The sequence below is a fragment of the Tasmannia lanceolata genome, unplaced genomic scaffold (assembly GCF_043159265.1).
Source record: "Tasmannia lanceolata isolate RefF3 unplaced genomic scaffold, GAP_Taslan_0.1 ptg000008l, whole genome shotgun sequence".
NCBI lineage: Eukaryota > Viridiplantae > Streptophyta > Magnoliopsida > Canellales > Winteraceae > Tasmannia > Tasmannia lanceolata.
The window spans coordinates 1833340-1849659 of NW_027518685.1; the positions used below are offsets into that span (position 1 = coordinate 1833340).

The 16320-nt window shown below is 36.8% G+C and overlaps 1 protein-coding gene and 1 pseudogene across 2 annotated transcripts; both read right to left on the bottom strand.

Moving 5' to 3' along the window:
- Window positions 1-1013: 1013 nt before the first annotated feature.
- Window positions 1014-2635, bottom strand: LOC143882529 (putative disease resistance protein At5g45490). The gene has a single exon (XM_077386009.1). It carries the CDS (start codon window positions 2597-2599, stop codon window positions 1346-1348), a length of 1254 nt encoding a protein of 417 aa, XP_077242124.1. The 5' UTR covers window positions 2600-2635; the 3' UTR covers window positions 1014-1345.
- Window positions 2636-4005: 1370 nt separating this feature from the next.
- LOC143885603 (equilibrative nucleotide transporter 3-like) lies at window positions 4006-15508 on the bottom strand (annotated as a pseudogene). The gene is made up of 9 exons (XR_013253509.1): window positions 15467-15508; window positions 15159-15263; window positions 9438-9593; window positions 9127-9295; window positions 8943-9047; window positions 5181-5356; window positions 4940-5098; window positions 4559-4811; window positions 4006-4272 (listed from the first exon to the last, which is right to left on the bottom strand). The product of XR_013253509.1 is annotated as an equilibrative nucleotide transporter 3-like (transcript).
- Between the last annotated feature and the right edge of the window lie 812 nt (window positions 15509-16320).

Below are 16320 nucleotides of genomic sequence, written 5' to 3' on the forward strand. Positions count from 1 at the left end.
GGTCAAACCTTACAATAGCCTAAAAGAATAAGGGATTTGCTTGAGTCCATTGCCAGACCAGCCATCTCGTGAATGGAGACAAAAGCTGTTGTTATCTTCATTCATGAGGTGGCTGGTCTGATGTGTGACAGACCAGCCGTGAAATACCTTTTGCGATGGACACTAGCAATTCTCAAAAAATAAATGATTTAGATTATTGAGTCTCCACATGTAATGTAAACTTTTACATTTGAGGTCGATCTCCTCAGTGGGACTAGTTGAAAAAGCGCAAATCTCAGAATTTTATAGTGGGTGGGTGGGCGGGGGGGGGGGGGGGGGGGGGGGGGGGAGCTCGACAGAGGAAGACTTAATATGCTTAGAAGTATAGCTGCATTTATGGCACATGCTATGCATGGTGCGGATTGGTGGGCTCCCTATGCATGTATTTGGGTCGAGATGGTGGTACCCACTCCATTAAAAAGTAAGAGTAAAAGGATGGGCCCCATTCTGTGAATGGGTTTGGGTGGAGATGGTGCTCCCAGCCCATAGGTGTAAATTGATGGCCCAACACCATGCCATCAAACCATGTGTAAATGGGTTGGGGCTAAAATGGTACGGTTGGCCCCAACCCATCAAATTGGTGAAATCCGGATTTCGGTGGGGACCAAAACTGAAATTTAGCAAAATTTTGAATTTCGGCCATTACCAAATTTCTGAATTTTGAGAATTTTAGTCCGAAATTTTGAAAAAATGCAATTTCTTTCTTTTTTTTTTAAAAGAAAGAAATGTTAATATTACAAAATTTTGGAATTTCAGTTCGAAATTTCGAAATGAATTAAAAAAGCTTTTTTAATTAATTTCGGTCATTTTTTAAATGAATTAAATAAGCTTTTTTAATTATTATGAAATTTCGACCGAAATTTCAGGAGTCCGAAAGCCGTACCGAAACCGAACTTTTAAACCATGCCATTGTCTAACTATGGAAGAAGTTACTTCTACGGCTCATCAAAGAAGAATGCCAAGAGATCCAAATATCCACATTAAAAGTCACTTGATTCACAATGACAACACTTACAAAGATAGCCTTACAGAAGATCATGAAAACACACCATGTCGATTATTTAAGGGGAACCAATATAATCGCCCCCTTTTTTCACTCGTGACAGCCCCATCCAGTGTAAAAGAGTAGTCATAAATATACCAGAGGGGGCTGTCCCAAGTAAAAAAATGGGGCAAATATATAACTTCCCTTATTTAAGTACCAAATATTTTACTAACATTACAAGAAATAAGCATAGCTTTGACATGAAATTAACACACAATAAGTAGAAGAAGGACCAATCAACATAGCTAGCCAAACCTACTCCTATTTTGCACCATCAAGATGGCCTTGTTCGCGTAAAAGAGCCTCCCCATCATTATCTAATTTTTTCTGATCAGTAGGAAAACTCTCCCTTTCTTTTGCAGCAGCCCTACGAGACATCTCCTGTCCAGCAGTTTTCAAAGCCAAGGGAAGGCCATCGCACTTCTCAGTAATAAGTTCCTTCATTGCTTCCAAATCAGGGGGTACTTTGGATCCACCTTCTTCATAGGCACTTTTAAATAAAGCCCAACCATAAGCCCAACCATGCTCTCCCTTGAGAGGCTTAGGAGTAACTACGAGCCCTTCATTACCCACTATCTTCCGCGCATCTTCCACTTTAGTCGTCGTCACGATAATGGCACTCCCGTTCCCCTTCGGCAAACCATACGCCAAACGGGCGCACCAATCTTCTGTCGGATTCTTGGGCGGATCCTTTTGTAACTCGCAATGCCATTGACCCACATTCCTTATATCATCAAACACTATGAGATATTTCTTATCCATTAGATGCACATGTAGAAGGAACAACAACACGCCCAACACTTCCTTATTTGGATCGATTTTCAGAATCGATTCTACATACTCGTGTTCTAGCCCAATGTTCTCCAAAATCCTTCGTAGGAGCTCTACTCTACGACATTTTGGCGAAACCCAGACCCATAATCTCAGCTCGAAGTTGTCCATCACTTCTTCAGTTGCAAATACCTTCTGAGCCAAAGTTGTTTTTCCACTCCCAAATATTCCAACAATTCCTACCAGATTGAGCTTGACTTTCTCTTTCAAAAGTTCCTTCTTAATATCTTCCACCACATCATCCCAACCAAATACAGTGGATTCGTCTACGTAACTTGTAGTCCATTCCATAGCGCTTGCTGCTTTGCGACCTGCTTTATCCTCGGGTTTCTTAGGAGGGTTCTTCTCAATTTCTTTAATCTTTTTCAGGATTTTTTTCAGCTTCTCCTTAGTACTACAAATGAAGAATGGAGAATAACAATTCTCGCGAACTGTCTTTCTCTCCCTTTGCTTCTTCGACATCGTTAGGCACTCGTTCAACAATTTGTTGAGGTCGACAATGGATTTTTCCAGGGGATCAGTTAGTTCTGTGGGAAAATCGCCGGAAATAGGATCTCTTAGGCCGCTAAGCCCATCATTAATCTTCATAAACATGCTCTCGAATGGGAATTTTGTATCCCTCTCTTTCTCCTCATTCAGAGTAGATATGAATTCATCCACCGGAGAAAGAGTGTCTTGTGACATTCTTGTTGGGAGAAGTTCAAATGACAAAAAATAGTACTTTAAATGATTGGGAATGAAGTGGTACTACTTATACTGAGACAGAAGAGATGAAGAAACAAACTAACAAAGTTTGTTGGGTAGATGACATTGTTTTCAAGTAAGGTATCATTGGACTCTTTAGTACGGAGAGAGCAATTGGGTGCTTATCTTGGAACACATAAAAGAGGATTCATAAAGTGAAAGCATGCAAAAGGGTCATAAGTACTGATGTTATACATCTGAAGCAAGAATAAGTGCCCTCATGATTGGGGTCTTTGAATGGGCTCACTCAATAGTAAAAGAGCAAGTTATGTCATGCATAAGGGGACCCAATTGACGTCACTAAGGCTCTGGGGCTCACAATTCGTGGACGCAATCAATCTAAAATAAACAGTTCAAATATTAGAAAGATTTAGCCGAATTCACCATGTCAAAAAAAATGAGCAAAGAGTCGTTCCGGTAGTTGCTAAGGCCATGCTCCTGTAGGCCAGACTAGAACTAATTGAATCAGGCGCGGAGAGGTTGTTTAAGACCCTAAATGGCCTTTTGTAGGGGTTCCTTCTTAACATACATTTATTGGGCCTCCTTTGTGCCTTCATAGGTGATCGGAAATGTTGATATGAACAATGACCATAATTTCATTCAAATGCCTTTGAGAATACTTTGATTTGGAAACCCTACACCCTCCATTTACTAAGACCATGTGGGTTGTCTCATGATTGTGGATCTTGTAGATCATCATGAGATTGTCCCAAAATTGTACGTTAGCATAGGCCCCGATAGTGATTATCTACTTATTTTTTTACATTGAATAAGCCTAACCACTATAATTAATGTAATTTAAATGTGAATTGTTGCTCATTTCATTCGATTCATTTGCAAGACAATGTTCAAATGGTTAGGATCGTACAGGAGGAGATAACTCGAGGTAAATGTCTCCAATGTTAACAAGGTAAGATTGTAAAAACAAACAGTAGCACACTTTTTAATTGGCTGCTGTCAGATCAAATATCAAGGGCTGTAGATCCGTAGTATGATGAATATGAGCTTGTACGCTCTTTCATCATATAATTTACACCTTGATAGAACTGAAGTTCCTAGTTTTTCCATTTTTATGGATCGTATTAACTTTCTATGTGGGTGTGGATGTAGCAGTAAGATGACAAGAAGACATGTTTGTTGAATCAAGACCGTTGATCTGATGGACCATCGTGAGGTGATCACATGGTCCTGGTCCCAATGCTGAATCGTACAACCCATCCTGTATCAATTAGAGTGGCCCGATTCAACTCGGTTTTACTTTGGCTGAGTTCTAATTTGATCAGATAAAGATAGTTCCTAATGGAAACAATAGTAGTGATACTCAGCACATTCATTGGTAAGGAAAGTTTTCATAACACTTCTCTTTTATTTCTTCCATATGTACGATTTTTGACATTCCCAACTAGGTAGTTCATATAAAATCAATGGAAATATACACTTTCCTATCTATATAAATGGAGCAGCTGCTTAAATGACTTTGGACAGATTCTAACTTCAACTAAGCCTCACCACCCTTTGCCTATGAGCCACAACCAATCAAGTGAGACCCCTGAAAATATACCAGCAAGGAGACATAACACAAGCAAGTTTCCCAAGGCATTTTGCTCAGGTCCCTGCAAAAACCAAAACCAAAACCACAAACAATACTTCATAACAAAAAAAAAAATTATTATCAGCTCATGCTTATATTGTATTAAAATGTAGATTTTTTTTTTGAATGGAATTAAAATGTAGAATTATGATGCAATCATACTCACAAATATTTGCCCCAGGGATTTCTCGAGAAGTGTATATCTTGGGAGATTTTAAATTTTTTGGTCACTTTCAGATTTATATCGGGAAAGAGTCACAAAGTTTATATCTGATATTTTCAATATTTGGGATTATGCAATAACTAACCTTGAAATCCTTTGGCGCCGCTGTCATGACACAGATAGTAAGATAACCATTTGTTAATCCTAAGAAGGAAGTGAGCATGATCATCCAGCCTTGGTCTCCATATTTGGCTGTAAAGTAGAATGCCGGGATGAGTCGAGAAAGAGTTGCAAACAAGAGGCCTTTGCGTGACATGATCTTCAAGCTTTGTATAAGCGGAATGTACCTCGAGATGAGATCAAACACATTATACATTGCTATCAAAACAAGAGCATATCTGAAAAAGACAACCAGAAGTCAACATGGGATCAATGAAAAATGAAGAGCGTATTTATTAAGAATTTCTAGTGTTAATACAAATTTATCCAATTGATATGATTATATTTGATCTAACTAAAGCATTACCATGAACCAAGGCTGTGGGATCCAGTATCTTTAGATAAAAACCAAGGGAAAATTGACAGTCATCTCATATATCAGATACAAATCAGCCGCATAGCCTATGCTTTGCAATAGCAACTGCTTGTTGCTCAGACACTCCAGCTGCTTAGGGTCCTCTTCAACCTACAACAAATCCATATTCGATTAAATACTATGGCATCTGGGATTTGAACCAAAATCAATTATATAACCAACAGGGATTTACTCTTTGGTTAAGTTCCATTTGGACGCCACCGGCAGCAAGATCTGCTGAAACTGTTGCACAGCCTTCGGAAGCTGCTTTCAGACGATAGTAGTTCACGATTGGCAGTTTGGGAAAGACAAACGCATAAAGAAGGAGGCATAACAGCTCAAAAGCTATTGATATTGCAAAGAACAGTACTGCAATAGGAAATTAGATGGAAGAGTTAGCAGGAAAAATTTATGAAAGTTCAAAAATGGCTTCAAGGCCATGAAGATGGGAGACAAATTTTCTGCCCAAACATCCATAGGTTAGTGTCATAATATGATATTATGCAGCCATCTGTTCATGTTGAAAACAGTGGTCTAATTACTATTCATGTTTCTGGATGCAAACAACTGATGAATGAACTTCCCCACAAAAAGGTTAATAGTACAAAAGTAAGTAACATTAATAACCATAATTCTCTTCCCTAGCTGGACTTTTGCATGGGCTGATAGCCGATTATTATCTACAGTATGTAATTGGTGCATATTATCAGATGCCAAATTGTCCATGATGTTAAGAAGGATCAATATACTGTTCCTATTGTTTATTCTCCCTCTACACCTTCCTGGATCAATGACTACACCTATGTTTTTTTATGTAATTTTACAAATTTATGAAAACACATCTTGATGCAGTGTGCAAATAAAAATTATTATTGAGAGATATTTTATCCATAGGAAACAATTTTCCAGACATAATTAACCTAAAGTAGCAGGAGGAGCTTCTGGCATCTTTTACCCTAGCATAAGCAGGTGGACCAGAACCCCATATGATGCCTTTCATTTACTGACCTTGAAAGGTAATTTACTTGATTATATGTTTTGCATTTATATATTAACCTATCAGATTACCCAATTTGAACCTGTAGCTCAACAGTTGAGGCATTGTTTCTCAACCTTGAGGTCTCAGGTTCGATCCCAGCAACCCCCCCAACCACCGCCACCACCAAAAAAAAAAAAAGATTACCCAAGTTGAGTAATAAAAGTTCATTTTCACATCCTAATCATGAACATTTTTCCTTTTGTTTTTGGTAGGCAAGCTGGGGTTAGGCGGGACTCATACCAGATTTGTCATTATCATAGATGAGCATTACAAGAGGGTCCATTCAATTCAACTTCATTACACTTATCATCAATAATTAAAATCAAAACGTGGTGAATAGAAGAGGGACGAATATCTAGGCTATGAGTAGGGAAAGAAGACTCAGAATGACATTCTGCAGCCTAATTCGCTTCACATCCAAGTATGGAAAACTTTCCAATAAATGAATATATTCAAAAAATTTCCTGATGTCAGTAAGAGGACTTCTTAATTTCCATAGGCATGAAAATTCCCCATTAATAATATTCACTGAGATAATAGAATCAGATTCAATACAAAGCTTTCGTATGCCTATATTTGAAGCTTTAGTAAGACAAGTTCAAATAACAATATGTAGGAATTGTTATTGTTATCAAATTCGGGAAGTCGTAGAAAGGATATTAAAAAAGGGCGGCCCTGTGCACGAGGCTCTTGCCATTGGGGGGTCTGGGAAGGGCTAGATGTACGCAGCCTTGCAACCAATAGAAAGGATATTATACTATGGATAGCAAACAATATATTTTTGAACTAGTCGGCAAATATTATCCAAACTGATTGGATGAGACTGACTTTTGAGAGTTGGACCAGGCCAAAGGGAGTCTCTGAAAAAAAAATTCAATCTTATTGATGACTTTTTTTTCTTGGATTTTGAAAAAGTGAAGTCCAATAAGTTGAAGACCATTAATAGCAGATTTGAGAAGCTTAATTCTACCCCTATAAGATAGGAAAATATGATTTCCAGCTTATTTTAGGTCAGCAAATATTAATTTGTTATTGCATTTTATTAATCAAATATTTGAGAGAGAGAGAGAGAGAGAGAGAGAGAGAGAGAGATCCTTCATCCGTATTTAGGATGTCTTTGATAGATTCTTTCATTGGATCACCAATCCCAGCAAAAAGAAAGTAATAAAATGTCACTTTTTGCTATGCTTCTTTCAAGAATTGAGATATCCTTGAAGGTTTTAAAATTCAGCATAAGATTAGCTGCAATTTTACAATGACATGTAAAATATAACTTGAGATCATTATCAAATGAAAGATGAGAAATAATAAGACTATCTGATAAGAGCCCTTGATATATAGCATCACCATTATGAATGGAGAACGTCTCCATAACTACACAAAAGAGATAATGAGAAAAACGATCCCCTGCCTTAATCCTATATGGTTTTTAAAGTAGTCTCTTGGGTACACTAGGATAGAAAACTGATGAGAGTTGATACATTGAGAAATCCAATTGCACCATTTGCAATCAAAACCTTGAAGCTGAATAAACTTGAGAAGAGTTTTACGGTTGACACTATCGAATGCTTTCTTCATGACAACTTTTATGCTAATAGCCTCTTTGGAATCCTTTTTACAAAAATTATGGATTAGGTCATAAGCCAACAGGATATTATCCAAGATGTATCTCCCATGGATGAAAGCCGATAAAACTGGACTAATTATATCACCCATCATACCTTTAAGCCTATTAGAAAGAACATTTGCAATGATTTATTGACGAAATTGAAAAGATAGATAGGCCTCCATTTATCTGGAGTTGAAGCACCAATAAATTTTGAAATCAAGGAAATGAAGGTAGAGTCGATTTCTGTACGCATATCGCCTTTGTCGAAGAAGTTGAATATTGGCTCAGAAATATTAATTCCATTAATATGCTGTCTAAGAAGTTGAATATTGGCTCAGAAATATTCATTCCATTAATATGCCAGAAAGCTATGAAAAGAGCTCCATCCAATCCATCAGGGCTAGGAGCTTTATTGGGATATGAAGTGGTAATAACTTCATTAGTCTATCAATGAAGATCGAGCAGGGGAAAGCACTCTTTTTGGATTAGGAATATCAGCATAGTTTAATAAGAAATCGGAGAGAGTTTGATCTTCTCTAATAGTTTTTTTTAAAAAAAAAAAACTTTACTTCTCTTCATTTCCTTGTTCGAACCTCTCATTTCCATCTCCAGCTCCAAAGATTTAGCATGATTGGCATTTGAAGAAGATTGTCTCAAATGAGGGGCTTTCGAAAGAGTAAATCTCTTTGTTTTACCATTCCTTCTGAAGAAATTTCAAATCCGACAATCACTGAACTGCAATATGCAGCAATATTATCTTCTTTGTTGTGATCTGGTGTAAATACACAATTGTTCAGTTGATTATCAAGAGCTATAGTTTCACCTTCAGTCTTACGACTTTCTTGCTAATGGTGACTGATTATTATCATTTGCTACACCTTCCATTGAATTAGGATCCTCATTTACATTCTTTCATCCTTCATGTCATCATTTAAAAGAATAGCAAAAGAAACGTCTTGTTCTGTTTAAAATAAGCATAGAAGAAAAGGGATAGAATGCATGGTATATAAAAGATATTTGTGTGAGCTGAGACATCAGCTTTCTGAACATCTCCACAGAATTTTGTCAGAAAATGGTTTATTGGCCAATGACACCACATTCTATATTCGTAAAGTATATATTTGGATGCATTTTAACAATTTTCAGGCTTCAACTAAATTCCAATTTCTCAGAGTGCACATTTAATCTTTAAGTGCTGCTAAAAGAAACTGATCAGGCAGTTACACAATCATATTGTATAATTTACCGAAGAATTGAAAAAATCTTCAAAAGCAATCTACATTTACATAATAAGAAATGACACATACATGCTCCTTTGCGGAGACCATCATTGATATTTTCAAAGGCTGCCTTTGTTATGAGCCTCAAAGCAGATATTGGAGCCCCGGAAGCTGCCAAACCAGCAAAAATGACTGCAATTCCAGAAGACCAAGAAAATTCACAAAATTGGAAATATGATAAAAAAAAAAAGGAACCAAAGGAAAAACTGACTTTGATGTATAACAAAACACCTTACTTGCATGAATTCAGGGGCCATAAAAGACAGGTCACCAACCATTCCCCCCATAACATAAGCATTAGCAACTCCAAAAGCTCCATTAACAACACAAATACGAATATAGGTTCCAATCCCTCCTTTACCGGATGTTGCCAAATCCAACTACAATGGGAAAATATGTTAAATCAGGATTAACTTGAAGCAATGATATAATAAAATGGAAACCCAAATTATCTGGTAAAATTCAATAAATTGATGGAATGCATGACTTGAGGAAAGAGAGATTACATGGAAGACTACTTACAACAAGAACCGATAGTGTACTTAAGAAGAAAAGTGTATATCCAATTAAGTTGCGCCGTCTTGTATTAAGCTTTGCCTCATTGTATGCTAGATTTACAAGCGTTCCAACAGCAAATGGTTGATACACAATTGGAAGTACTCTAGAAGAGTGATACTTCTGCATAGACAACAATAGTAAGAAATATATTCATAATATGATATTATCCTAAAATCCTATCAAAGGCAAAATGTAATTAGCATGACTATGTTGACAATATATCATCAAAATACCAACCATGGCAATCAACTAAATATATAAATCCGTCGTTTAAGGCAAGGATCCTAATTTGCATATTGAAGAAGTGCTATAATGCAATAAACCACAAGCCGGATGATGTAGTCACAGTATTTCCTCCCACTTATGTTCATACATCTACTAAGCCAAAGAACCAGTACTGAATTTCCAAAAATGGAAATATAAGAAACTTAGTTATTTCTCAAGGGTCTTCTGTATGATTGAAAAACCACCTCATTATGATTGTAACTTGGGCATATTTAGTGGAATTTCCAAATCAAAGGTAAAACATGGAAAATTGGATTATAGTGTTACTTTTGAAGTTTTAATTAATATATGTCAGTCTGTTCGGGGAGTTTTCCAGAATAAAACTCATTGCATTAGGAAGGGTGTCTCCATTCCATGGAGATTCACATTTTTGTTCCATGAGAAGCATGATATTATCACTTCATTGCCGGGTGATGGAGATCATGCATGACCCAGGTTTTAAATATCAGTTTTGATATAAATGTGGATTGCCACAGAAATGGAAACATGTCAGTTCCAGTCATACATTTTGATGAAATTGTGGAAACTCAGTAAAATCACAGTTTCTGGAAATGCATGCAAATGAGGAACCATCACATAAGCATAACGATCATTCATAATAGTCAGACTAGATCAAACACCTAACAATACGCTTTGTTGTGCATGTTTGTAACAATGAGGTCCCCTCTGAACTAAAAATGTATACAACCATGTATACATCTGCTTTGAATAAACAAAAAATATAGGAAATCATCCACTCCATTCACTAATTCCGAAAAGAAATTACAACATAATAAAGGAGTACAATATAATGATGAAAATTTAAAGAATATTATAATTAAAAATCAAAACTTTAATTTTAAAATTAAAAAATAACTCTATTAATTAGTGGATTGGACAAGAATAACTTGTGTGTAAAAAAATTCGGAAGTTAACATTCATCCATGATAAGTTTTTTTTAGGGAAAGTAGTTTTTTTCTATTTGTAGATAATTTTCAAATAAAAATAAATAAAATAATTATTTTTTGAAATGAAAAAATCTAACTCCGTTAATGGTAGATTGGACAAGAACTCATAAATGATAAAATTAGAAGCTAAAAAGCATATATGATTAGTTTTTATTTAAGAATTTTCTTTTTCCCAATATTTGAAATCCATGTGCAAGTGCATCAAATCAACAATTAGTTGATGCATTTGCATTATAATTGAAGAAACAAGGAAAATAACATAAAATAAGCACTTACAAGCAAATATGTGAAAACCCATGCTTCTTTAACTTTGGTCGAAATTTTGAGATGTTTACCGCAGTTCTAAAATATACATACTAAACTGGTAGAGTTTCAGTCGACATAAGTAAAACGTTAGTGAAATCTATACAAGTCAACTGAAGGATTTTGTTTTGGTGGGAATCAAAACAGAAACATGTAGACCTTATTGCTACTAAAAAGATTCACAAAAGAATAATTTTTGTGACGTTTTATACGTAGCCAAAACTATAAAATTTAAGGTGCCTTCATCTGTAAAACAAATCTATACATGTGTGTTTGTAGTCATGCTTGATGGAGATCTGATGATACCCACAGATTTGTGGTATTTGGAATGCAGTTTTTCTTCGTCATGCTTGATGGAGATCTGATGATACCCACTTTTCAAATCCAACTTTGAAATATCTTGATCAAACATATCATCTAGTCTAAGAATAGAAAAATGGTTTTTTTTTTTTGAATGGTAAGATTTTGATAGGACCAAAATGGTATAAGAATACAATGAAGAAGAACAAAAGTACAATCAAACATAAAATAATCAAGGAGGAAGGAAGACAAATAATACCAGAGACTCTAAGTGAACCCCACTTTTGGCTAGCTTATCCGCCTCTCCGTTAGCCGATCTTCTAACATGACGAAAAGATATTTTTGCGTGCCCAACAATGTCTTTAATCTCATTAAAAAAGTCCGCAAAAGCGCCAAGGAAACCCATAAGATCCGGATAACCATCTAATTACATTGAGGGAGTTGCCTTCCACAACAACCTGATTGAGATCCAAGAAGTCGAGTCGAGAATTAAATAAGGATTATCATCCTGTGAAGGATAGACTATTTTAGGATCAAAAAAGAACATAAAGACTGGGGCGATGTATCGAGCTAGGCGCTGTGCGTATCGACCCGTGCAGTGCTGTAGCTAACGCGTTAAGTATCCCGCCTGGGGAGTACGTTCGCAAGAATGAAACTCAAAGGAATTGACGGGGGCCCGCACAAGCGGTGGAGCATGTGGTCCTCTTTCCCTCTCTCGGATGTCCATCCAATCTCTGAATGGAAGTGGTTGGCTTGCTACGACTAGCCGGAATAGAATGAAGGAATGATTCAATCTCCCACCATTTCAGACCAAGCCTCCTTTTCTGCCTTTCTATCTATACTTCTGATCTCGGGCTTTCTGCTGCTTCTTGGCACAGTCACAGGCAGAATATGTATAACATAACTCCTCCTCCATGGAGGGTGGTGAGACTGAGATTGCCGAGATCGAGTATTTTTCGTCCCGAAACTCAGTGACGGCTATATTCGTTGGTAATTGGCGTAGGCCTTGGTCTTGTCACTCGGTTGGTGGAGAAGATAATATTCTTTCTGATGCGGTAAGCGGTTCTGGCTGTCGGAGGGGCGGGAGGTGTCAAAGAAGGATTGGTCAGTTTGAAGACATAGGGGACTTGAAAGCAGCAGTTAGAGAAGTCGGGGAGGTGGTAGATGATGAGACAAAAGTACTCGGGAAGATGATAGTGGGCGATGAAGACGAAGCAACCGGGAGTCTTTTGGACTTAAACCTCTACCTAGTGTAAGCATTTCAAAGTTTATCTAGGAACTTAGTGAACGAAGTCTTGAACTAAGAACCATGTTGACAAACCGGAAATGCCTCCGATTGCTGCTTGCGGGACTATTGTATATATTATATTAGTTATAACACTCTAATTAACTGACAAAGCGTCTGTTCACGGAGGTTGTTGTAGTTGCAATAATTTCTTATTTCTTTTTCGAGATTGGGTTGTTCTTAGGTCACCTTTAAGTGCCTCCCTATGAGAGGAACGTGATTTCTCTCATCTGGGTGAGTTCTGGTCGCCAATTCCAATAGACTTATTGAACGTTCCCATTGTCGTGCATCCAGCAGGAATTGAAGGTTCTTTTCGTGGAGAACCAAAAGGTAATTCAGCTCGGCCACCTCCTCCCATTCCCTATCGAGAAGCCGAAAAAAGCCCTCTCCTTCCCTCCAAGTGAAAGCACTACTAATTGGAATTCTAGAGATCATAGATTCGATCGACCCGGTCTAGGTGTTATGTTCGTCAACCCCTCATTACTGTATCGAACGAGAGAGGGTTGGCCCGCACCAACGGCCCTGCTGTTAACAGGAAAAACAACCCCTAGAAACCTGCTTACCTTATTAGTCAGTCATTCTGACCCGCCCTGCGCATTTGGTTGGCAGGGTGCTCACCAAGGCAGAGCGTCCCTGCAGGCGCTGTTAAGCCCTTAGATTCAGTTTAATCCGTCTTTTCGAGGTGCGCATCTCCGTCTACTTACTAAAAAGAGGGAGGGGGTAGGTACTATAGAGTGGTCCAGATCAGATCTACCTGGCAAGGTGCCAATGCCAATAGGTTATCCGAAATGGGGATCTACAATAGACTCACCTGTGTAACCTGTGCTTCCGGCACCGTAGTGAAAGTCGGAAGAAGGGAAGCTTTATCAATAAAGTAAAGCTCGTTGTTTCATCAATAAAGAAAGGCTTGGAGATTTGTTTCGTATTACAAATGGATCAGCGGTGAGATTTTTATTCCAGCCCACGCTTTTTCGAAGAATCCTGCACCCATGAGACGTACTCTTTCTATTGGAGATATCTGTTTCGAATCGTTATCCAATAGAAAAATGATATCACGGTAATTTAATTTATTGATCTACTATCCACACACACCCTCTGTGTAGTCTTTTTTTTCGGCATCATCAACAACGTAGAGATTGCACAGGAGCTAAGGTCCATCGTATTTATCCTTAATCACATCAACATATTTAGTAGGCACTTTTTTCCTTTCAAAGACCCACCACATAACACTCCTGGGAACCCTATCATACGCTTTCTTCAAATCAATGAGAACCATATGAAGGTCCTTTTTATTTTCTCTAAATCTCTCCATTAAATGCCTAATAAGAAGATGCCTTCCATAATCGATCGTCCGGGCATGAAGCCAAACTGATTCTCTGACGCCTTAGTCCCTCTCCCAAAGCTTCATGGTGTGACTCATTAGCTTGATTCCCCGATAATTGAAAATCATCGCCTTCATTCACTAATTCCGAAAAGAAAATACAACATAATAAAGGACTACAATATAATGATGAAAATTTAAAGAATATTATAATAAAAAATAAAATGTAATTTTAAAATAAAAATAACTCTATTAATTAGTGGATTAGGCAAGAATAACTTGAGTATAAAAAAATTCGGAAGTTAACATTCATCCATGATAAGTTTTTTTTAGGGAAAGTCATCTTTTTCTATTTGTAAATAATTTTCAAATAAAAATAAATAAAATAATTATTTTTTGAAATGAAAAAATCTAACTCCGTTAGTGGTAAGATCGGACAAGAAGACATAAATGATAAAATTAGAAGCTAAAATGCATATATGATTAGTTTTTATTTAAGAATTTACATTTTTCCCAATAGTTGAAATCCATGGCAAGTGCATCAAATCAACAATTAGTTGATGCATTTGCATTATAATTGAAGAAACAAGCAAAATAACATAGAATAAGCTCTTACCAAGCAAAAATGTGAAAACCCATGCTTCTCTAACTTTGGCCGAAATTTTGAGATGTTCACTTGAGTTCTAAAATATACATACTAAACTGGTAGTGTTTACAAGAGTGTGTGTATGTGTGTTGCATAGGTTAGTGTAACCTTAAAACAATAGCAAAACCGGTTAATAAGATCACTACTAGTATGGAACCAGAATAGACTATACTTGTAAAGTGTAATTCACAGCATACAAAATGGGGTTCTGCATCTGTTAATACATATCTCCAAAAGAATCCCCTGAACTGTATGGAGAAAGCTACCTAAAATATTCGTTGTCAGTATCCTAAAAGAACATAACATGATATCAATCACATCACTGCCAAAAAAAGCATTTAGCAAAGCTATCTTTAAATTCTACCAATAACAAAAAAAAAAAAAAAATCGTCAAATCATCTAAGACAAACAGTTTTTGTAAATCCAAACAACAAAATATTGATGAGCTCGACTAAAATGGTCAAAGACTAAATTAGGAGTCTACAAACCAAGTAGTGTTTAGCTACATGCAGTAGTGCACTACAAAACAACCATTAGGGTGCACAAATAAATAGCTCAAAAGCATATAAACATAAAGAGGAGTCAAATGGCCACAGACCGGAAACACATTTAGATAGTAATCTCCAATTGTCAACATACTATTCCATGCAACCATGCTCCCATTGCCTAGAAACCAACATACAACCACTGCTGTATACTTTCCCTGGAAAATGCAGCAATTGAATATCAGAAATTTCTTTAAAACGTGCATAAATTATCGTCATAACAGAGTTCCTCTGCGTCTTTCTGACTCGGACAAGAACGCGGCTAAGGTAAAAAGGGAGTCGACTAGGGGGAGTCCACGATGACAAGGGGGAGTTTTGAAACTATGATTTATATAGCAACTATAAAACTCAAATCACAAACCTCAAATTTGCCCCGGGCTTCATTTTCATCATGGGTAGTCATGGCTGCGTCTCACCAACTCCTATTAACATGGATAAATTAGTATAAGACTATATAGCAATAGAATCATTGGCTGACTTTGTAAAGCAGCCTTTTCTAGAAAGGGATGTGAGTATTGCCTCAAATTTGAAAATACAGCTTTAGCAGAAAATTGAAATTATTGGATCCCATAATATAATTTTCTGAAATCAAGGTAGCAATATGATTGAAAAGCTAAGTGACACCATAAATATTTGGGATAAAGACTCCATAAAAAATTTAGGATGCCAAAATGTAGAAAGACATAAGACTCAGAAGATGACCCATTACTATATTAGAAAGCTGTGGTCGACCGTTGCCTTGATAAAACTAAGGGCATGTTCGTTTTCGATTTTGAGAATTGATTTTACGTCCAAAACTGAAATTGGACTAAAAATTAAAAGCAATGTTGAGTCCAATGACCAGTTTTGCACTCAAAATCAATTCTCAAAAACGAAAACAAACAGGGCCTAAGAGATTTGGTAATGGATTAAGCAATTTTTACCCATTGTTAAATCCGTAAACCTACAAATGTGCCTGATACATGCAACTTGGTACTTCGTAATTCATTCTACAAAACATTTATGAAATCTACTAATACAGGAAACATCCAGTCGGTTGAAAGAATTATAATCTCAACAGTCACAGGAATACAACTTTTCCTTTTGGTAGTCCCAATAAAGCAGGTTTTAACAACCCTTTTAAAAACACAAAGCCATCTAAAGCCAACAACAACAAAAAAAAAACATGTACCAGCTCCAAAACATTTGAACTGTAAACTTCCAGTCATAGGGTCT

What these genes read in the sequence shown, in the direction of transcription:
- LOC143882529 (XM_077386009.1), bottom strand. Translation starts at nt 2,599, where the DNA reads ATGTCACAAGACACTCTTTCTCCGGTGGATGAATTCATATCTACTCTG.